At 33.9% G+C, this 24,681-nt stretch overlaps 1 protein-coding gene across 2 annotated transcripts in view; it reads left to right on the top strand.

Annotated features, from left to right (window-relative positions):
• Window positions 1-24,681, top strand: part of LOC140757957 (C3 and PZP-like alpha-2-macroglobulin domain-containing protein 8) — a 237,607-nt gene that overhangs the window by 201,958 nt on the left and 10,968 nt on the right. For both annotated transcript variants that reach the window (XM_073093878.1, XM_073093877.1), the window contains 3 exons: window positions 16,155-16,346; window positions 18,867-19,095; window positions 22,413-22,563. In XM_073093878.1, coding sequence (XP_072949979.1) covers window positions 16,155-16,346; window positions 18,867-19,095; window positions 22,413-22,563 — 572 coding nt within the window. The remainder of the gene's footprint in view (window positions 1-16,154; window positions 16,347-18,866; window positions 19,096-22,412; window positions 22,564-24,681) is intronic.

Genomic DNA, 24,681 nt, shown 5'->3' with positions numbered 1-24,681 from the left:
CGTCTGAACCATATAAAAAGTCAGTTAACTTTTATTGTAACACGTAAAATTATAAAAACGAAATAAGCCAACCTCGCAAAGTAAATTCCACGAGAAAATTGTCATGTACTGCGAAGAAAGTAACCTCAAAACCTCGAGAGATTTCCTGTATTTGTAATTATGTCCGTATTCCGAATCACTTCACTGAAGGGATGTCTCCAGTTGTTATTTCGTCGTGACATAATTATGTTTACTCAATCTTGTCAGAATATTCAGCTTTTTATAATATGTACATACGGAGGGAATTTAAAACATTTTCTAATGTTAATCTAATTCTATTACGAGGTTTCGATCATTCTAAAGTCTATATAGTAGAATATTTATACTATAGCTTTATTTAGAGCCCAACCAAAAAAATATTTTTTTAGATGATTGCTTTAACTATTACAAATACCATATACATACTTGGTTTCTTTGGATAATAACCCTTCCTATGCTTAGAGGAACCTGCAAGAGGAGAACCTGGCAACAGCATAAGAATAATGATAATGGACAAAAATAAAACACAAATTATAAACAAAACCAGTCTCTCCAGCACGCTTATGGAAACAATCCCATATCTCGTGGGAAATCTCGTCTGTCGCATGAGCGTAATTGACCTAATTTCTTAACATCTAATCCCCTTGTATTACTTGCAGATATCGAGCCTCGTGAATATAACGATATTCTTATTGTAAGGATGCATGTTAAATATCTGACTCTTCTAAAATGTATAATTTGTTTTGCGTATGATTGAAACGCACCATTTTTCGCCATTGAGGAAAACCGATAGATAGATTGATAGCTGTTTTTATCTTCGTGTATCTGTTGTTTATCTGCTCGATTTGTGATAATGGAACAGATAGTTTTTTTGTAGAAAATCTATTATTATTATTTATGACTGATTCTGTTAATATTATATATTATTATTATTATTATATTATATATATATAATCCTGTAAGGAATGGCCAGCGTTCTCCATGTTGCCGTCTAGGAGCGACTTTGTTGTCTATGGCGGGTTTTCTCCTCTCCCCCCCGAGGCAAAGGGAAAAATATGAGATGCCATAGATTCAAGATGGCGGCCGATTTAAATTTTTTAACTTTTTTATTTATTGACTTTATCCTGATGTTTGTTTCTTTTTCGAATGATATTCGGGTGGGTATTACGATGAAATTGGAAAAAAATGAAAAACCAAGATGGCCGCCGAGATTTTTGAGTTTGAAATTTTTCAATTTTCGAGGTGTTTTTGGGAGGTCGTATCTCTTGGGATTTTTAATATTTTGTTGCCATTTTTTAAAATTTTCTCGGATATATCCTCAATTTTGCCAAATCGGATTTATTTTTTTTTTCAACAAGATGGCGGGTCGTCTGTTAGGCGATTTGTAAAATGTACGAAAAAACGGATTTTTTGAAGTGAAATATTCGGAGGTTGGCAACGTTTGAGCGATTTGCTTTGTTCGGGGCGGTCATGGGGCTCGGTCCGAGGTGTTGCCAGGTTTGAGATTTTTTCTCCCCACTCTTACAATTTTTCAAACTTTTCATTCAAAAATGTGAAAAGTAGAAGGAGAAATATTTTTGATGAACATTTTTCACAGGAATATTTTTTTTGGGTGTCGTAATGACATTTGACCATTTTCGTCGATGTCGACTGGCAACACTGGCCGCAGGATTTTTTTTTCAGTTTTACAAAAATTCGACTTCCTCGACCTGAAGGAGTGGTGGGGGGTGGGTTTGATGTATGAGTGGAATTTTTTATTTGCCTCCGTGTCTATGGGAAAAATCTGAAACTTTCAAAATTCAAGATGGCGGCCGAGCTGGATTGGGCAACTTTTTTTTTTATTTTGCACCTATCCAAGATCGGTATCGTTTCCGGCTAACTTGAGGGCGACTGATACGATGAAATTAGAAAAAGTTGAAAAAACAAGATGGCCGCCGAGATACTTGAGTTTGAAATTTTTCATTTTTCGAGGTGTGTTCGCGGGGTGGCACTGATGTGTTTTTTTAAATATTTTTTTTATTTTATTCGTTTTTTTTCTCGGATATATGCTCAATTTTACCAAATTGGATTTATTTAATTTTTTAACCAGATGGCGGATCGTTCGTCAGGCAATTTGTAAAATGTATGAAAAATCGCATTTTTTGAAGTGAAATATTTTGAGGTTAGCAACATTTCAGCGAATCGCCTTGTATGGGGCGGTTGTGGAGCGTGACTTGAAGTGTTGCCAGGTTTAGGATTTTTTTTCTTCGTTCATACTTTTTTTGGAACTTTCCATTCAAAAATGTAAAAAGTAGAAGGAGAAACATTTTTAATGAAAATATTTTACATGGGTATTTGTCAGGGGGGTCGTAATGACATTTGACCATTTTCATCCAAATTAACTGGCAACACTGGGAGCTAGATTTTTTTTTTCACTTTTTTGACATTTCGAGTAGCCCAGCCTAAACTATTGGTGGGGGGTAGTAATAATGTATGAGATATTTTTTCGGTAAATAATGGTGGTTATAGGAAAAATGGGAAACATACAAAATTCAAGATGGCGGCCCTCCTGCGATTTTCAACTTTTTTTTTATTCTGCGCGCCTACCTGAGATTGGTGTCATTTTCGGCTAATTGTGGGACGACTGTTACGATAAAATTAGAAAAAATTGGAAAAACAACATGGCCGCCGAGATATTTGAGTTTGAAATCTTTCATTTTTCGAGGTGTGTTTGTGGGGCCGTAGCGCGGTGGTTTTATTAATATTTTTTCGACATTTTTGTTTTATTGGCCGGAGTGTAGTCTCAATTTTATCATATGGCAATGTTATATTTTTTAAACCAGATGGCGGACCTTTTATCAGCCATTTTGTAAAATGTACGAAAAAATGCATTTTTCGAAATGAAATATTTTGAGGTTGGCAACATTTGCGCGAGTCGCTTTGTATTGGGCGGTCATGAAGCTCGGCTCGAAGTGTTGCCAGGTAAAGTTTTTTTTTTCTTCGTTCATACATTTTTTGGAACTTTTCATTCAAAAATGTGAAAAGTAGAAGGAGAAATATTTTTAATTAAATTTTTTCACAGGACTATTTTTTATGGGTGCCGTAATGACATTTGACCATTTTCGTCTTAATCGACTGGCAACACTGGGATACAGATTTTTTTTTCACGATTTTCACTTTTTGAGTACTTGGGCGGAAACCGTAGACAGAGGATATAAGTAATGTATGGGAGATATTTTTTATTTCAAATGGACCCTATGTAAAAAATCGAAAATCCAATGTTGCCATATACAAAAAAAATGTTTTCATACAAATGCATTTTCTACAGGATTATCGAAGATTTCAAGCTGTTGCCGCCATTTGACGTCATTTTTTTGTATGAGGCGCTTAATGGCACTTATAGACTGTACCAATGTGTAAAAAAATATTTCAGTGTTGCCATACAAAAAATAATAATTTTCATACATGTGCATTTTTGTATGTCACATTTCAAGCTGTTGTAAATTTTTGACAACGTTATAATGTATGACGCGTTTGTATGTACTAATAGACTGCACATTTTGGTAAAAAAATATTTTAGTGTTGCCATACAAAAAATATTAATTTTCATACATATGTATTTTTGTATGTAATATTTCAAGCTGTTGTCTTGTATTGGTAACATTAGAATGTATGAGGCGTTTGTACGTACTAATATTGCGCACATTTTGATTAAAAAATATTTTAGTGTTGCCATACAAAAAATAATAATTTTCATACATTTGTATTTTTGTATGTGGTGTTTCGGGCTGTTGTCTCCCTTTAAAGACCACCACCACCATGCCCAACATCACTAAACGTCAGTTTTCTGTATGAGGCGTTTAATGGTACTTATAGACTGTGTAAATTGGTGGAAAAATATTTCAGTGTTGCCATATAAAAAATAATAATTTTCATACAAGTGCATTTTTGTATGTCATATTTCAAGCGGTTGTTTCCTTTTGATGTCATTTTAATGCATGAGGCGTTTGTAGGTACTAATATTCTACATATTTTGATAAAAAAATATTTTAGGGTTGCCATACAAAAAATTATAATTTTATACATATGTATTTTTGTATGTGGTGTTTCGGGCTGTTGTCTCCCTTTAAAGACCACCACCACCATGCCCAGCATCACTAAATGTCAGTTTTCTGTATGAGGGGTTTAATGGTACTTATAGACTGTATAAATTGGTGAGAAAATATTTCAGTGTTGCCATATAAAAAATAATAATGTTCATACAAGTGCATTTTTGTATGCCATATTTCAAACTGTTGTTTCCTTCTGAGGTCATTCCAATGTATGAAGCGTTTGTTGATATTAACAGTTAAGACATTTGGGTAAAAAAATATTTCAGTGTTCCCATACAAAAAAATAATAATTTTCATACATATGCATTTTTGTATGTAATATTTCAAGATTTTGTGTATTTTTAACAACCTTATAATGTATGACGTGATTGTGGGTACTAATAGACTTTACGTTTTGGTAACAAAATATTTAAGTGTTGCCATACAAAAAATAATAATTTTCATACAAGTGCATTTTTATATGCAATATTTCAAGCTGTTGTCTTGTATTGATATCATTAGAATGTATGAGAGGTTTAGAGGTACTACTATTCTGCAGATTTCGATGAAAAAATATTTTAGTATTGCCATACAACAAAATAATAATTTTCATACATTTGTATTTTTGGATGTAAACTTTGAGGCTGTTGTTTCCCTTTAATGACCGGCACCATTTGACGTATTTTTTCTGTATGAGGCGTTTAATGGTACTTATAGACTTTAAAAATTTGTGGAAAAATATTTCAGTGTTGCCATACAAAAAATATATTTTTTCATACATATGTACTTTTGTATGTAATATTTGAAGCGGTTGTTTCCTTCTGATGTCATTCCAATGTGTGAGGCGTTTGTAGATACTAACAGTTTTAACATTTGGGTAAAAGAACATTTCAGTGTTCCCATACAAAAAATAATAATTCTCATACATATGCATTTTGGTATGTAATATTTCAAGCTGTTGTATATTTTTGACTGCCTTATAATGTATGACGCGATTGTAGGTACTAATAAACTTCACATTTTCTTGAAAAAATATTTTAGTGTTGCCATACAAAAAAAAATTCATACATTTGTATTTTTGGATGTAAACTTTGAGGCTGTTGTTTCCCTTTAATGACCGGCGCCATTTGACGTATTTTTTCTGTATGAGGCGTTTAATGGTACATATATCCTGTACAAATTTGTTGAAAAATATTTCAGTGTTGCCATACAAAAAATAAAAAAAAAATACATATGCATTTTTGTATGTAATATTTCAAGCTGCTGTCTCCTTCTGACGTCATTCCAATTAATGAGGTGTTTGTCGATTTTAACAGTTTGAATATTATGGTGAAAAATTATATCAGTGTTGTCATACAAAATTTCATATGCATGTATTTTTGTATGTAATATTTCAAACTTGTATTCTTTTGATATCATTACAAAGTATGAGGTGTTTGTAGGTATTTATAGTCTGAAAAAAAATATTTTTTTTTTTAAATATATCAAAATTGTCAAACAAAAACGTATTTTTTCATACATATGCATTTTTGTATGCAATGTTTCAGGCTCTTCTCTCACTTTAATGACCACCACCACGATGACCGGCACCATTTTACATTTTTTCTTAGTATTTATTGTAAGGTCACATTTATTATTATACCTTACTGCGTTAGTTCAACATTATAAAAATAAATAAAATTAAAATTAGTTTAAAACCTTTCACTCGAAAAATAATGCTGACCACATATTTAATTGGCTGTAACGCCTTACTCGTGATTTTAAAAAAAAAACAAAAGGGTATTATGGCGGGAAACGGCAGATGTCAAGGACGATGTTTGTGGAGGTCTTGGAATTAAATAAAAATAACTAGCTTGATTCAAGCCTTTCATTGGAGACACCCCCAACAATTTAGCCAGTGGGATCGCCTGCGTAAAACTGCGTAAGTTAATTTATTGGATATATTTAAATACAACAAATTAAGAATCGATACAAATGTTGGTTGGTACAGATTGTCTTAAGTTTGCTATCTGAGTTTATTAAATAGGCATGTAGTAGCCTAGCCGGCCGTTTTACAGGAATTTGATTGGGTCAAATATTTATGTTTTCACTTTACCTTATTTTGATATAAATCATAATTTAATTTTTAAATATTAATCATATTAGAAGTTCTTACTTACACTGTCGAGATATAAAATGGCAGTACCGTTGTTATGAGCAAATGTTGTTTAGATGAACTTTAATGTTGTAATATTTTGTGATACGTTTAACACCTAACGTTTCGAAGTAGGTATGTGTTAAATATTTATAAGTATATTACGAATAATTATAATAGTCCTATATCAGTACTAGGGCTCATTGTGCGGATAATATCCGAAAGTAATTATTGATTTTTAAAGTTATCGATGTTATATTATCCGTATAATAATAATGGGACTAGGTTATAGAAAGTTTGTTCTATTTGTGTTATTCCTAAGTGTCCATTACGTTACTGACAATTGGTAAAGTATGGTTACAGCTTGTACTTACTTAGTTACATTTTTAAATAGAATTAAATGCAAGTTTTATTTTTGTTTTCATGTTAATATTGGATCAAACAATAGAGAATATCTGTGGCATTCAACACTAAAGTATTAAAAGCATTTGTTACCATTTCGGAGGAGAAGAATATGAAAGAAGAAAAGCAAGACAAATTGTTTAGATTATTTGGAGAGAATTTGATGGTTATCGGTTACAGGGTTTATAAGTATACAGGGTGAATTTTTAAAACGGGCCTTCAGGGCCAAATCCGAAACTATAAGGATTAGCGAAAAATGCTGAAAGGAGTTACGAGGCCGATTTGGATAAAAACTAAAACTGCATCATTAGTTTATTAAAATATTTTTTTCCTTAGCCGGGAATCGAACGAGTTCATTTTGAAAAAAATTACACCTGTATATTATTCCACTATCTGATAGTGTCGCTTATAAGGATCAAATTCTGGGAAGTAATGTTATGTGACAAATTAAAGGAAAAGGAAAATTTTGAAGAAAATACGTATTTTTCCATACATTGGCATACTAATTCTTAAGGATTATACATAACAAATGATTTATGTATAATTTTTTAGAAACAGACATAAGTCATACCATTGAAGAATTTGTTGGTTAATCAACTAATTATTCGATGTAATGACTATGACATACGGCTTAGTATAAGAAAGTAATAGTTTGGCAAATAAGTTACCGCCGTTTTTAGGATTTATTTTTTAATGAAAATAGACATCTGATTAAATAGTAAATTCTTATTGTTTGTTGTTTACAACTTCGTTTCAACGTTAAATATGATTTTCTATATCTCTTTTTTTAGTAATCACTCGGATTTGACTCTAAAAAGAAATTCTCGCAAATTGTCAACTTTACATCTGTATTAAACGAAATTCCGCCCATAGCAAGTAAAACTATTATAATGGTCCTAAAAATAACCTTAGCTAAGTCGGACATAAAAATATAAATTCTTGGAGAATAAAACATCTGTTTCCAATGATTAGAAACATTGAGCTAAAAAAAATGTTAATACACGAAATGTTTAAATTAATAAATGGCGGGAACTTAACTGCCAAATTAATATGAAAAAATATGTATTTTCTTAAAATTGAGGCTTTTCCTTTAGTTTGTCATTTATCATTACTTTCCAGATTTTGATCCTTATAAGCAACACTATCAGATAGTGGAATAATATAGAGGGTGCATTTTTTTTCAAAATGAACTCGTTCGATTCCCGGCTAGGGAAAAAGTTATTTTAAAAAAGTAATGATGCAGTTTTAGTTTTTATCAAAATCGGCCTCGTAACTCCTTTCAGCACTTTTCGCTAATCCTTATAATTTCGGATTTGGCCCTGAAGGCCCGTTTTAAAAATTCACCCTGTATATTTGGGGATTGATTTATGATTCGTTTAAAAATGTATATGATTCAATCTTAGTTAGCTAACTTATTGGTATGTTGAGAAAGCAATAATTGGTTTGAATTTTTTTTGATGACTTGAGTTTTTGAGTATTCTATTTATTTGAGTTAAATTGGTTGTAGGCTTGTAGGTATTAAATTGTTTATGGCTTAAGTTACCTATATGAATTTTACCCGCGATTATTATTTTTGGAGTATAGCCCTACCATGCACATAGTGGGAAGGGGCGTAAGGTGTTAGATTCTCTTCCTACGTATTAATTTATAATTATTTTTAACAGACACAGAGACACAGATTTTGTGGATGTGGTATGTACTCAAGTAAAGGATATAAAATGTAATAATCTTCAACATTTTTGTGAGTTATAAAAGAGGGGTAAAATAAAAGATTTACTAAAGAAGGGCCATAATCTATTAGGTATATTTGGATATTTTCATAGGATGATAACAGAGGGGATATTTCTGGATGGATTCTGTGAATGTGATATGTATTAAAAGTAATTGTATAAAATGTAATAATCTTGTGAGTTTTAAACGAGGGTTAAGTAAACTATAAGATTTACGAAAGAAGGATATAATATAAGAGGTATATTTTGATATTATTAAATGATTATAACAGAAGGGATATTTCTGTATGGATTCTGTAGATGTGGATGAGATATGTATTAAGAGTAATTGTATTCAATGTGATAATTTTGTGAGTTATAAAAGAGGGATAAAATATAAGAGTTACAAAGGACATAGAGATAACTTAAAACGCATTTTTCGAAGTGAAATATTTTGAGGCTGGCAACATTAAAGCGCGCCGCTTTGTACTGAATAATTGGTTAGGGTGCCGTAATGACATTTGATCATTTTCATCTTAATCAACTGGCAACATTGGCATACAGATTTTTTTCATGATTTTCACTTTTTGAGTAGTTTTAGTAGGGAGAACCGTTGACAGAGGATAAACTTTTTACTTAAAATGATCGTTACGTAAAAAATACAATATCCAATTTTGCCATAAACAAAAAAATGTTTTCATACTAATGCATTTTCAACAGGATTATTGAATGTTTCAGGCTGTTGACACCATTTGACATCACTTTTTTTTGTATGAGGCGCGTAATGGTACTTATATACTGTACCAATATGTGAAAAATATTTCAGTGTTGCCATACGAAAAAAAATATGCACTCTGCATATGTAATCTCTTTTTTTGGAAAGCGTATATGCTGTAAACATTATATTTTATAACTCATTGTTACTTTAAAAAGCTATAACCCGATGAGTTTATTTTTTTTACGCGAAAAAATACTGTAAGTTGTGGCATAAACAAAATTAATATTAAAATAAAAAGACGTATATAGGGATCTGGTTAAAAACTAAAAACTTTAAAATCTTTCTTTATATTTTATTGCAGGTAATGAAAATGTAATTCTTTAACGTTTTAAATATAAGTCGTACATTATAATGGGATCTTAAAAAACTCAGATCGTAACTTTAAATAATTTTCCCTTAAAAGTAATAATTAAACTTTTCCGATTTTTTAACGCCTCAACTCAGCTCAAAAAACCTTTCATCTCATCATTGATTAATTTGTCACTTTCGTTATCACTCTTCTTGTACATCAACATCTTCCTCGTCCGTTTCTTCTAAACAATCTTTTTACTTTAGTACAAGGCTTTATCAGTCCTCCTGATGGTAAGTGGCTACTGTCTGGACTGCATGTTCGTCTGCTATATATTACATAAAAAGGTACCTATTATACTTCCCTCAAGATACACCTTTTTTGTTGACAAGAGGGGAAACCTTCAAAAGGTACCCTATACCGTGGGAACGACACGGTGTTATGTGGGATTCTTACCGCACTAGCTACTCGGCGTCTTCCTTCGTTTAGATGACAATGTTGCAGGTGATTATGCTATACCTTGGAGCTATCTAACAATGGCGCTGGAAACAAGTCCGGTCCCACTTTTGACACGAGAATCCGCCGCTGAGACTCCCACGAAGGGCAGTACTGCAGCGTGTGCTATGCGGCATCCTCGTATTTTAAGAAGAAGTGCCCTCAATGATGACACTGGGCCGTCATCTCCCTCTATCCTGTTTAGATACTCACCGAAACGGCCACATCCGGTGAGTATACGGGTCAACCGGTATGTTGCATGACCTTTCGCGAAGAGCCAAGCCCGAACGTTCAGTACGCTAGCATTGACCAACCGTTGGCGTATGTTACGTGGTCCCAATAGCCGATCATGCTAGCAACCTCCAGATACACCTATACAGGATGAATTTTTCAAATAGGCCTTCAGGGCCAAATCCGAAACTATAAGGAATAGCGAAAAATGCTTAAAGGAGTTACGAGGCCGATTTTGATAAAAACTAAAACTGCATCATTAGTTTTTTAAAATATTTTCTTCCTTAGCCGAGAATCGAACGAGTTTATTTTGAAAAATAATACATCCTCTATATTATTTCACTATCTGATAGTGTCTCTTATAAGTGACAAATTAAAAGAAAAGGAAAATTTTGAAGAAAATATATATTTTTTTCATATATTGGCATACTGATCCTTAAAGATTGTACATCACGTATGACTTATGTTTAATTCTTAGGAGTATACATAAGTCATAACATTGAAGAATTTATTGGTTAATCAACTAATTGTACCAAAAACATTGTTAATACGGGAGATGTTTAAATTAATGAATGGCGGGAACTTAACTACAAAATTAATATGAAAAAATATGTATATTCTTAAAATTTACGTTTTTCCTTTAGTTTGTCATTTATCATTACTTCCCAGAATTTGGTATTCCAGAATTCTCAGAATTGAATTTAACGTGAAGTTCAAAATACAGTCTAGATTTTTACAGGTTATATATAAGTCCGATATAATAACGAAAGTCGAATAGGTAAAGTAAATCCTTTAGTTCATATAAGAAAAACAGTGATTGTGGATATCCAATAACATTAAAACTTTAAATTTTTAAAACAATAATTTTTGAGGTTTTCACCAGACTTATATATTAGCATCTGGAACCAGCAGCTGAACGTAAATTCAAAAGAACGAAAACGTTTGAGGAGACAAATAACATTACGTGGCAGTCACCCATCCATGTACTGACCACAAATTTAACCTACTCAACCCTGTTAATATACAATTATTTTCAACTTAATAAAAAAGTAAGTTATTTGTGTTTGCCTATATATTCAATATCAAATTCCTTAATCCTGATGATACAGGGATACGACCTGTCTATTCGGCCATTTAGTGCTCACTTTTTTACACTTAACAATATGGGAGTAACAGACGAACATGTAGTCCACTTGATGGTAAGTGGGTACTGCCTCCTATGGACGTCTGTAATCAACCTCAGATAGGATTATATATTCCTACCTGAAGTCGGCCACACGTGCGCCGCTACCCCTGAGGACTAAGCTGGAACGTCTCGGAAACGTATGTCTCCCTTGCCTACACCCCTCAAACCAGAACACAGCAGCGCCTAACACTGCTGTTATGAAGCAGAAATAGGTGTGGCGGTGGTGCCGGAGTCCGGAGGCCGGAGACTTACCACAAAATGTTCTGTATTTGAATCATGATAAAAAAATAATCTTTTACTTTTGTAACATTAGTACAGAAAAATATAGTAGGTATGTAGAATTTGTTAGGTTAGAACATAAAAGAAAATATAAAACAAGTAATTTAATTAAAAAATCAAAAACCCGACTGCACTTAAAAGGCTATTTTATCCTCGTAGTGCTCATTTACGCTATATAAAGAACCTATGAGTAAAATTCCAGCACTCTAAAGTTCAGTGGTTTCCTTTACGTAGAACTCTGGCACAGCAACACTACTCATTTAGTCAGACTGTACTGTTATAATGTACGTGTAATCTCCTTTTGATTTCCTTTATTTTGATACACTACTCGATAGGTTTGGTTGACTTTTTTTTTAACGTGTTACTATTTCGCAAAATAAAAAATCACCATTTATCTTCTATAAAATATATAACTTCAGTAATTCAAAGTTCCAGACATTATTTTACCTTTTTATGGGTAGAATTTCATTATTTTTATCCAGCAAGCCAGATACAAAATTTCATAGCGTTCGCTTCAAAATTGACGGTTGTTCAAATGAACTTTCAACCCCTATTTTACCCTCTACGGGGTTGATTTTTAAGGAGGGGATAAATGGGTATGTCCTTGTTACTATCCAGGAAGTCAAATACTAAATTTTATAGTAGTTGCTTCAAAATTAAACTCTTAGTGGTAGAATTTTCAAAAGGCTTTTCTTAGTACTTATTTACGCTACGTAGAGATCCTATATAGGTGGCGATATCTAAGTAGGTGAAGTCCCTGGCGAAGAATACTGTTTCCCGGGGTGAGGACATGTTGGCGGTATCACTTGATATGGCCAACATGTTCCCCCCGGAGAAGATTGTCGGGGACTACTTATTTAGGCGTATGGTCGATACCTTGGCCAAGACCGGTGGTGTCGGTGGGAAATGTCGTGCGGAGAGTCCCACAGGGTTTGATGCTGGGTCCTCTCTTGTGGAATATCGGCTAAAACTGAGTGCTGCAAAGAGCTCCCCTTCCCTAATGACTGCCTGTAGCGGAAACCTTGGGGATGCTTTCCTGCGCGTCACCGCCAGCTCGGTATTCATAGTGGGCCGCATACGGCGGTTGTGTTTAAAAATCTTGAAAAATCCGAGGCTGTGCTTAATGGCGATCATGGCGATGCTTCATGGCCCTCGAAAGGCGCCGCCCCAGGATGCTCATATCGTTGTCTCAGGAGTTCGTATCGATGTGAGGCCGTTGCGGACGTATCTGAGATTCATCCTGAATAGCCGGTGAAAAGTCGGACCCCGCTTTGGATGGACCCCTCAGCGCCTAAGGTCGGCGGCGACCTTAGGTAGATTTTCATGTGAGGCAGCCTACGTGATGGCGGGAAGTTTGCCCTGGGATTTGGGAGCGAAGACCTTTGCGTCACTACGTTAGTGGCGCGAGGAAGCACACCGATACTGCCCGCCCACCAGTGCTACAGGAATTGGAGAGACACAGAACTCAAGGTTGGTGCGTCCTAGCGCCGTCCTGAGGACTTACTGGTTAGATATAGTGCTCATGGATGCTCTTCTGGATTTCCCCGCGTTAAAAAAATGGGTAGAAACAATAATTTTAAGTATACCTAGCGCTTTTTCCCTTTAATCGCGTAAATTTTTACAATTCATTTATATTCTAAACAAAGACTGTAATTATAATATTCAATTTATACCTACAATACTACTACTGTAACTGAGCAGGGACTAAAATTCTCGGAGCGCGACAATGCTGTAACCCGTGCTGTGTTTAAATGTTCTGATAATGAAATTAGTGTAATAGGCACAGTACAATAAAACGAAGGATTTTTACAGGGTTACTGCATTTTAAGGTCGAAAAAAAACATTTCATTGAAATTTTCTACGCTGTAAATGAATTTAAAATGCTCTTAGAGCTACACGAGTGTTAGATCAATCAACACAGAAAAAAATCTGATTCCAAATATGTATATAACGTATTTCCAAACTTTTTGGCGTAACAGCAATAACGCATTCCTGGGTTGATATGCACTATTTTATGTAATATTTCAAGTTGCTGTATATTTTTGAACGCCTTATTATGTATGACGCGTATTTACTAATAGACTACACATTTTGGTAAAAAAATATTTTAGTATTGCCATGCAAAAAATAACAAGTTTTATAAATAGGTATTTTTGTATGTAATATTTCAAGCTATTGTCTCCTTATTATGTTTTTAAAATGTATGGCTTATAGACAAAAAAATCAGGACCCAAATTCTTGGTATTTTGCAAATATTAACTCATATCCTTTACAAACGACCCCTAAAATTAACAAATTTTCAATAGATATAGAGAAACAAAAATTGTAAAAAATCTTGCACGCAAAACTAAACAAGACATTTCCCCGCGAGCTGCTTGCAGCTCGCGCACCCACGCGATACCTAGTATATAATATATATATATATATATATATGTATATATATATATATATTCATCATTTCTTTTTTGCAATGCAATGATCACTTTTATTTTATTTGTTCCTTCAATCATATTATTATAGTATTGACATTCAATCAACATTGTTTTAAAATAACTGGTTTAAAAATTAAATTACTTAAATCAATTCAACCCATTATTATGCAAATTAATAATGGGTTAATGCTACATTTATTATAATTTTATCTAAATTATACACCCAGACTGAATTTCCTATTCGTGTCTGGTGGTTATATATCCAGCTCTCCTTCCGACGGGCCAGCAGTAAATCATCGGAAGCACCTCCGAGCCATCAGATACGGATCATTAATCAGTAACGGCGTCGAAAACAGCGCGTCAGCGATAGATTGATAGCTATTTTCATTTTTATATATCAGATGTGTATCTGTTACTTTTTGTTACGTTATAACTGCTATTTATAAGTTTTGTTATAGAACTATATTAGCTTCCTAAATTACTGAAGCTTGTTTAATTTAAAAATACAATGTTCATAAACATAATTTAGATGGTTATTACAATTTATGTAAGTAAAGTATGTAGGTAAAGAAGTATACAGAATATATATTTCAAATAATGTATACATTTGTGTCAGTTGTTTGTCTAATACGTACTTAAATAAATAAAAAGAGCAACAAAAAATATTACTTCATAATTTTTATAGCACCCGAAAATATAAGTTTACCAATTGAAATGCGTAAAACACTGCAGCTCCTTGCTACAATTGAACTTACCTATATTCCAAACAATTTGAACTAAATGAATTTGAACCTTCGTTAAGAAAAGTATCGTGTAGCGAATTGTAATAACAGAAACTAATTTCGCAGACATTTCGCACAACAATTATGAAACGAAATGAAAATGGCGCGAGTTTGTTTTTAATGCATACACAATTAAACGAACAGATGGTCTTAATTATATTATCTTGAGATTCCTCGGGGATTCATTGAATTGTTATATTGCGTTTATTTCAAAGGAAAGAGAGTTTGTTTTAATGATACAGAACGACGAAGAAAACGACGTAGAAATTAAAATTAAACGGACACTGGGAAATATTACACTTTTTTGCACAATCATTAAAAATGCTTCGAATATATAAAGTTTTATAATTTTACTAAAATATAAAATTAATTACTTTCCTGCTGAAAAAGTTGTGCATATGTGTATTTGACATGTGGGGACATATAGACGAATGTACCAAACAATTATAGACTATGTAAACGTAGTCAATTATTAGTACGTATCTAAATAATTATAGTAGTATCTAATATAACTATTTATATATGTATTCTAATTATTGAAACAGGTATATCATATAACTGAAAAATAACACTACAGCGTAAAAACGCGGTAAATTGCGTCATCCATCACATATAATATCAGGTATTTGCGATGAAGACATATGGCTAAATTTTCCAACAAAAATAAAAATCTAAATACTCAGAATAGATCATACAATAATTTATAAATTGGATTGGAAAATAAAACCGTGTGTTTTCAAGGCTCAAATAAGTTGATCCGAGGATATGTCAAACGATCCATCTCAAGAATGAGGTTTGTCGAAGGAAATTCAGTGGAAATATTGGCTGCCTTCATCTGTCTAAATGTGGGTCGCGTATGAGTAGTTTCCTTTCTATTATTATTGATGTGCGATTTCCGTTTATTCTTACGACGTCATCACAATCAGTGATTTTGCTGCGTTAAGGACAAATCGTCCAGAAATTCCCTTCGTTTTTGGTTATCCTTCACCGTTTTTGTCCATGTTAATATTGAATTGGGATTTGAGATACCAGCAAAATTGTATTGTTCAATTATGTACTTACCCATATATATTTGAATTATTACCCGTACCGTCTTTCAGAGGTTGTGGAACGCACAACCATACATCTAAATTCAACAATTGATATTTCTATGTTATGTATAGTAGCTATTTCTATAATTATGCATTAGAGTCTATGTCCATAACGTCAACGCTACCGAGAACCTCGGTGTGGGGTTTTGAGTGCAGAAATCCTTACTATTATTATCCTAAAGTTTAGTGTACTTTAGTATAGTAATACAATCCACCACAATAAATACCATTTATAAAAAATATATTTTTCTCTACCAGGACATCAGAACACGAAGAGCAACCTGGCCCAGAGTTCGTGTCCGCGGGTGTCTCTCTCTTCGTAGGTGGAGGCGCGTGTGGGGGCGGTGTGCTGTATCGACAGCGGACAGTACCAACTCCTAGAGCTCCTGCACACCTGGTACCTCCCGCTACACACGATCGGCTTTGGATGTGGAAATGTTTTAATTATACGTAAGTATTTCTTTTGTACTTTCACTATAATTACGCCTTCCTATCGTATTGGCTTTATTTCATTTTATCGTTATATGAAATGATGACATAAAACATTAGCACATCAAGAATCAAACCAAAAACAAGAAATAAAGAAGCAAAGGTCGGAACGAAGGCAACACCAAAATTACATACGAGTACTGTTTCATATTGGCAGTATCTGTGTGTTCTGGCTTAAAACAGGGACATCAAGATGATGATCTTCAGCCCAGGTTAGTCCACTGCTGGACATGGGCCTCTCCCAAGGTACGCTACTGAGCCCGGTCTTCGGCTCTCCTCATCCAACTAGTTCCCGCCGCCCGGCGCAGATCATCGCGCCACCTTGCCAACGGCCAACTTGCCAACTAATGAAGTTTCAGTATATACTCATACAATATCCAATTGAACACTACTAACAAAACACGTCGATAAATCAAGTCCCAATACTATTAACCCCGTTCAAAACTAGGTTAATAGTGGCACAAACATTAATAACAATGCTATTACGGCAACAGAATTGAAAGCAGACAGCGATGGTAATAAACAAGCGCGTTCAGTTCTATAAATTCGCAATTCGCTGATTCACATGTCGTTGTGATATGACAAATGCGCTGCGCACAAAGATGTCCGGTTGGGTCAATTGAAATGCGGTGAACTTTCGCGATGAAATTCTTCATTTGTATTTTTGACACAGGTATGATATATTTCAAGTTAAGTCGTAAAGACATTATAGTATGATCTCTATGCTCTACTGTGTTTTGGAAGTTATTTCAGCAGTACAAATTTACTACATATTTTTTCACAAAATCTTTTGTGTAACATGCAATTGTGACGGCCAGCTTGATGCATTATAACCTTTACACTTTTTATTTTAACGCTGACCATAAGTCTGAACTCATTTTTGTCATAGATAAATTATGTTTGTAACTTTTTTAAAGTAGAAGAACTAACATCTGATGGTAAATGGAAATTTCTACCCATTGATATCTTTTAACTCAAAAAAGAATTGTAGTCTTACCTGAAATCAGTCATAGATCCATTGCTTGCTCAGAGGACCGAACTGGATCACCTCAAAAAGCTCCACCTGACGCATAAGATTCCGTCTTCAAACCATCACCCAGCAGGACAGCATATATGTAGGTGCGTCGATACAACTTCCATATTAAAATCACGGACTGTCAGTAAAAATGTGTTTTCTACAATAACATGAAATAGAGAGGATACAATGCATTCAAGCATTGCTATACTTTTTGTTTTATGGCAATGTAATAGTGAAAGAACATTAATATAGCGACAGACATGCGGGTTCCAGTTCCATAAATTCACATTTTGCTGATTCACATGTCACAGCCCGTAAGTTATGCGTTGTGACATGACAAACTGCGCAGTGTTGCCCGCCCGGGACAGCTGAAACGAACTGGGAATTTTGATAGCGCTATTGTTAGTGAAAAACTCCATTGGTGTCGTATACAGTAATTTATGGATCTAGTTCGTTAATTTTGTGAACTTGTGTGAATTGCTGATGTGGTTGTATAGCCTAGTTATGGAAGCCAATAGTGACGAACGGGAGATTCATAATGCATAGCTCATATGGTAAAGCAGACCTGATATACAGATGGTTCAGGTACGATTCCCAGCCATCAGAGTAATGAAATTCCATTTCTGTTGTGGAACTAACAGATAACTCTAGAGTAAGGTAGACAATATTGAAAATTAGAATTGTTTCCTTTCTTGACATTTAAGAATATAATGTATAGCGAGTTAATAAACTTTCGGGCTTCCTTTCCAGTTCGAAACCAAGACTAATTTCGAAGACTTGCATGACTCGCCTTTATGTTAATATAATGTACACATGAAAATATCGATTGTTCATGTCCATAAATACGATAATTAATCTAAACTAATATTAAACAGTTTAATTTTCTATAAATATAACTAATTTTAATAAATTGTAACAATCAATAAATTTAATAATATCTATGCAATCTAATGGGCCACTTTCCGTTTGCGTCGGATTAATTACTCTTGTTATTGTTTTGCGATAACATATTTCATGTAAAATGGCTGTTTAATTAACATACTATAACTAGTTTTAGCGTACCTAGTAGTCTGGATTTCAGCTTGCTATTCTACGAGGTTGAATTATATTCCAAAACATCTACTGAATTATCTAAAATATGCGTAAGGAAAAACTATGCTCCCTATCATACATATCCTTATAATAAGTCTACCAATCCTGTACCAAGCAGTGGAACAAAATTGAGTTGATGACAAAACATTATACTTGAACGATCTTTATGTCGATCAACTTATACAATATGCATGTAAAGTCCCTCCAGGCTCACTTCGTCAAAGTGACAGATTGTTGACTTGACCTGCAGAAATCGAATATTCGGTTTATGCACTAGTTATAACTCGGTAGCGTTATTTATTTACTTTACATACGAGAGGTACTGATAACTTTTTAATCCACCTTCTAACTTTTATTATTCTTTTATCCAGGACTCAGCTCTCAACGGACGGTGTGACGATCGCAGCGCCCTCTGAAGCTGGTCGCTGGTCACTTTGGGCTCTCTCACTCTCGAACCGAGGTCTTAGGTTCTCGGCACCGAAGACCATCAACGTCTTCAGACCGATACAGCTGGACTTCTTACTGCCACCAGCCCTGAAGGTCGGAGAAACTGTTGAAGTGGACGTGAAAATTACAAATAACATCAACAATTGTATGGATGTAAGTATAGATTTTGTTATTGTACGAAACTCTTGTAGATTGTAATGGATCTACGAATATCATCAATAGTGGCCGTGTTGAGAAGGGTAAAAGTGAGATGATTAACCAATAGTAAATTTCTGGCGCCCTTCCGTACTTCGGATAGCGAAAAGCTTTCGACCCTGGTTGGTGTCATAGGACAGTCACTTTTGGTACCTCTGATAAAAAAAATATTGTCAAGTGTGTGTTCTGCTTAACAACACTCTTAAACAGAAGACGGCAAGCATAACAAGCTCCTCTTATGGCATAGAAAGTGGCACCAAATCATTTGTCCATAAGATGATATTATAAAGAATGTATTTTTGTCTTCGTTCCATAACAATAAAATGTTATTCATAACATTCACTCCATCAATGTCATCTATTTTATATTCATGAATATTATGTTGTTTATCAATAGAATTTAGACCCGCCTTATAAATTACTCGTGTATACATTTTCCTTAACGTGGTTTTATATTAAACCATTACATATTTACTTAACCTTAAATTATATCTCCGTGTATTCAGTTGCAAAAAGGTATACAATTTGTATAAATACGAGAGCACGAAAAGAACTGTAAAGGATAAAATCCCTATCTCCATGTTTGCTTATAGCAGAGTCAAAATAACTCAGGAAAATAAATTGTATTTGTTCAGGACGCTACCCTTAATAAACGTTATCGTATATTATTTGTGTTACATGTAATTGTACCTGCGTACAAATTAATCTAGCCCCCATTCTGATGTGTCGTAAATGCCGATGAAATTCACGGGAGTTTCACCTTTGTGAAAGTTAATATAGGGCACAGAAAGGCGTGGAGTATGTAGCCAGGTTCCACACCTCGTTGAGTAAATAATTATGACATTCGGGTTACACATTTTACTCGGTAAGGTTAGGGCGGTCGGTCGGTGTCAGTTTATTTTAATCATTTATCTCGGTGACTTTTGTTATGTAGTGTTTACGATGGGTCTTTGTAAACAGGTTTTTGACGAAATTTTTGTATAGTTGTAGCAACACGCCTAGCGTGTTTATTACAGCAAAAAATATTTTAGTTTATTAATATTTTAGACAACGTTTATGTATCTTAGAAGCCCTCAGAAGCTTACCTCGTGAATGGAGCTAATGAACAAATATTTGAGGTCAATAGTGGCCCTTTGAAACTGAGAAGGGTATACCCCAAAATCCCCCAGCAGAGCAAGCGATTGATAGATTTCGCATACCTTTAGAAAGTTTATGGGGTATGAGGGTGGCTGGTGGATTTCCTACTTCACCGTTATAGAAATTGATTTTCTAATATAATAGTATAGTTTCTAATATACACATACTTGGACGACAACCCATACGTTTCTTCAACACTACATTGGAGCAGGATGGTGGAGTCAGGGCCTCAACCAATCGGGAAGATATGTGCTAAGCAGGGAATAAATAAAACATGTAGCACACTATAAATTAAGAGATGCTTGGGATATTAACTGCCCAGGCAGAATTAATGTTCACTAGGATATGCATAACTGCATATACTCAAACACTTATCGATAAATCGTTCTTGGACGAGAAACTTCTAATTCAATGTTGGAGAGATCTAAGTTTGCGATGGTGGCGATTTGTTTGCGATCGCCCATCGAATACTGATGAGGGATTGCGATATCAATGGCTAAGTTGGAACATTAGACGAACTATCTTAGTCGTTAGTTTGTTTAAGTCTATGTCTAGTTTACGTCAGAACTGAATTTATCTAGATGGTAACCTCGTCTAACTTTTCTCTAACCAATAGTGACTTTGTTTGCAATTTGATTTGTATTTGAATGAAGTGATATGCTTAAAGATAAGGAATTGATCATCAAATCGATACTATCCAGTGTAAGACTTGGGCCCCTATTAAGAAACAATTTAAAGCAAAAGACCATTTTCGCTGTTCATTGTTCATAGTCATAATCAGTTTTAGACTATTTTTTACTTGACAACATTAAGGATAAACCGAAAACAATACAAAATTTAATATTTAAAATCTTACGACAATTATACAGAAGATTATTTCGGGGCAGATCTGAAATTTCGGATATATAGAATAGACTGCGGTATCCATTATGACGTCATTAAAAAAGGGTTAATAAACTTATGTTCCTCAAATAATAAGTACCTATTCGTAATTTATAAAGCATCAGAAGTCATACTTGGTACCGTCAATTTTGTCTTAACATTAGAATCAAATTACAATCATTACCTGAATTTAATTTGCAATTATACTTAACTTTAAATCAAATTTAGGATATTCCTGTTATACCGAAACGCATTGTCACAACAGTTACAACGTACCGTTATTGACTTACAACGTAGCATATTATTACCCCAAGGGATGATTCTCTAGTATTGGCAGGTGGTAAATTAGATATTGTCCTGAACTTTGACGTTACTATTATGTCTAGGTCGATTAATGTTTCATACAACATTGACTTTGATCATAATTAACTGTATTAGTGAAATGTTCTTTGAATAACACAAAAATATTTCGAGATATAACGGATTAAGATTCCCGTAGTAGAAAAAATAACCTTTTGTTATGTAAATGTTTTTAAAAGATTTATGTTTAAGAATGATCTTAAAATTTTTGTGACATTTGAATGGCAAAATATCAATATCAACGACGAGTATCGTCGTTGATATTTTTATTTAGCCAATTCGTACAGGCGGATTTCTCGCAACTAAGAGACTCCTTAAAGAAGACATCTTATTTAATAGAGAACAAAAGTTCGATCAGAATAATATCAACTATTTCAGTCTCGGGCGGGTGCCTTCAACTTCTCTTGTCATAGCTCCACAATAGGATTCCGCGTATCGTGCCGTGAACAAAAACAAATACAACCAAACCCAGAATAAAAATCTCAAGCTTATTATGCTGAGATTGTGGTAGAACGCATTGCGGTTAGACTGGAGAGGCACCACCACCACGCTTTTCTGTCTAATAATTTCTGTCTAATAATCTTCTCTATCTTCTAATAATTCTTCTATCTTCTCTCTTTCTCTCTTTCTATCTCTTAATAATAATTTCTAATAATAATCTTCTAATAATTCTGTCTAATAATCCGCAGTGTTAACCGCTGCTGTGTTCTGCTTTGTAGGGTGTGGTAAGGGACACGTGTTTATCCATGGCGCTCCAACATAGACCTCAGAGATAGCAACGCATCTGTGGCTAAATTTAGGTATTAATCTAATCTTATCTGGGGTTTATCCCAGATGCAGATATGAACTGCATACTCGTTCGCTACGTTTTTATTATAGAAATATATATCTTTCCAGGTGACTGCTCTTCTGGCGTTGAGTGCTGGAGCAGCGTTCGCCAGCACCGGCGCATTGTACGTCACTGAGCGACTTCGTCTCGGACCCCGCGGTGGAACTCAACTGGTGGTACGAGTCGCTGTCAATACTCCTGGCAGAAAGAATATTACTGGTAAGAAAAACAATAACGTTGCAATATTTATTTGGTCTTTATTTATTACTTTGGAAGCATAGTATAGTAACAGAAACTAATGGTATAATATATTAGCGAAGTTTTTTATAAAAGAGAATGGTACTTTTAACTTTACCCAGTACTTTAAAACTTAAAAGTAAATCGTCTGAGGGAAGGATTCTAAATCGAGTAAGTTTTTATTATACATTGAAGATCGTTGATACATAAAAAAGAAGATAAACTTTCGGTACTTATTTTTTTTTAGACATAGCTCATCTTTGGTAAGAACTTGCGATATCCTTGAAATATCAGGGATATAAACGCGTTGCCAGTTTAAGTGAAGGTTTACTTAAATACAAATAAATAATAATAATAAATACCTTTCGAAGGTTATAGGTACCAAAGTTTAATTACTCCTATCCAATAATAACAATCATGAGGATCCACGATTTCCCCAGCCACCCGCAGCAGGGAAGCACACACCATGAGTACGGTTTAATTTATTTGCAAATCAAGTAATCTACGAATAAGATATTAATTTCAAACAACACAAAAGAACCACGACTCATCAACTCACTAACAAAAGAGCTGAAGACGGTAAACTTGAAAATGAATTTGCAAAGTTTCAAACAACATTCAACTAGTAAAGTTATTAGTTTCATTTACCACACAATTACAAAAGGTTCATGACTCGCCAAAAAACTTAGATTTTGAAAAGCAAGCAAAACAAAGGCGTAACGGCCAAAAATTTGAAATTTTCATTTAAATCTTTCGAGCAAAATATTTTAATGAAGTTCGTGTACCAAAATTCTCGGCTTCCTTCGTCCTTGCCTAATTGTAAAATGAAAGCGCCCCAAAGTTTTTAGCTTCGACAAGCGAGATCATCTCGCGATGAATAGAAAGTCCTCCTTAGATAAAACACTGCTTTGAAAGTTTCAGAACTGTTCAGAAATATTCGAATTAGAAGCTATTTTCGTATTTTCCCTTTATTACGTGAAATACCTAGCAATATTTTAAATAGAAGTAATAAAGATTGGTATAGATTAATATTTTATTATCTTCCCAGTTATCGAAGAAACATATGAGTGAAATTACGGGGAAATAAAATCGTATTTCAGTTAGAAGTTGCGACATAGATGATATTCCTAAAATTGTACGAGAGCTTTTTGTAATCAAATCGACATTACTATTTGCCGGATTTGAAATGACATGTGTACAGTCTGGACAGTACATTTGAAAGCAATTGAGTAAATTTGTTATCAGATGAATGCAGCTATATTACCATTTTAAAAGTATTGTTATGTAATGATCTTTTGTGACGTCATATTCCCCCAGACATTACTAGTGAACTCCATTTAATTAACTTTACTTTTACTCACTGTTGTCGTTGGATATATTAACAGAGGCATAATATAGATCATAGGTGAACACAGAATAGAAACAACGAATCCTCTCTACGAGGTCTCAACAAATTATCATTTAAATTGGATGGAGTCGCAACAACCTCGTTTAATGACATGAATTCATGTATTATGCAGATGACAATACATATTACGATAATCTGTGGTAGGGCGTCGTGGCTGCAATTCGATTAACTATTGTAATTAATAAATTTGATTTGTGGTTAACGTACTCTATTCCTTTTAGTGCTAACGTGTACTGATAGGTATTGCTCCCACACGATTTTATTTTGGCTTTATCCGTTTCATTTTTATTTAAATAACCATTTTATCTATAATTAGATTTTACGGTATTATAAGGTTCTAATTAGGTGTCTGCGATAATGCCTACTACTGTATCTAGTTCTTTCTTGCAATAGATGTGGTGTTCTTTGCAGTTTTCTGATCTGGAAGGTGTATTATAAGTCAAATATATTATATAATTTGGTCTTCACACATAGTCCTAAGGTTATTTGTAAAACGATTTCAATTATATCCTTCTGTATAGAAGCGACTTGCATGTAACAGTTTTAATTTTCTTGGATGTTCATATAGTAACGATTATAGTTGAATAACTACTAGGTATTACTAAAACTTTTAACTCGAAAATAAAGAAGTTTGTTCTCTTTTCAACAGCACTTGCCCAACTTAAAGTCGTGTGTTGAAATTTTCACGTTAA

This window comes from Epargyreus clarus, unplaced genomic scaffold, assembly GCF_041222505.1.
Source record: "Epargyreus clarus isolate Ecla_fem2 unplaced genomic scaffold, WU_Ecla_fem_2.2 ptg000005l, whole genome shotgun sequence".
Taxonomy (NCBI): Eukaryota; Metazoa; Arthropoda; class Insecta; order Lepidoptera; family Hesperiidae; genus Epargyreus; species Epargyreus clarus.
Note: the sequence above shows the minus strand (reverse complement) of the source record. Positions and strands in the feature narration are given on the sequence as shown.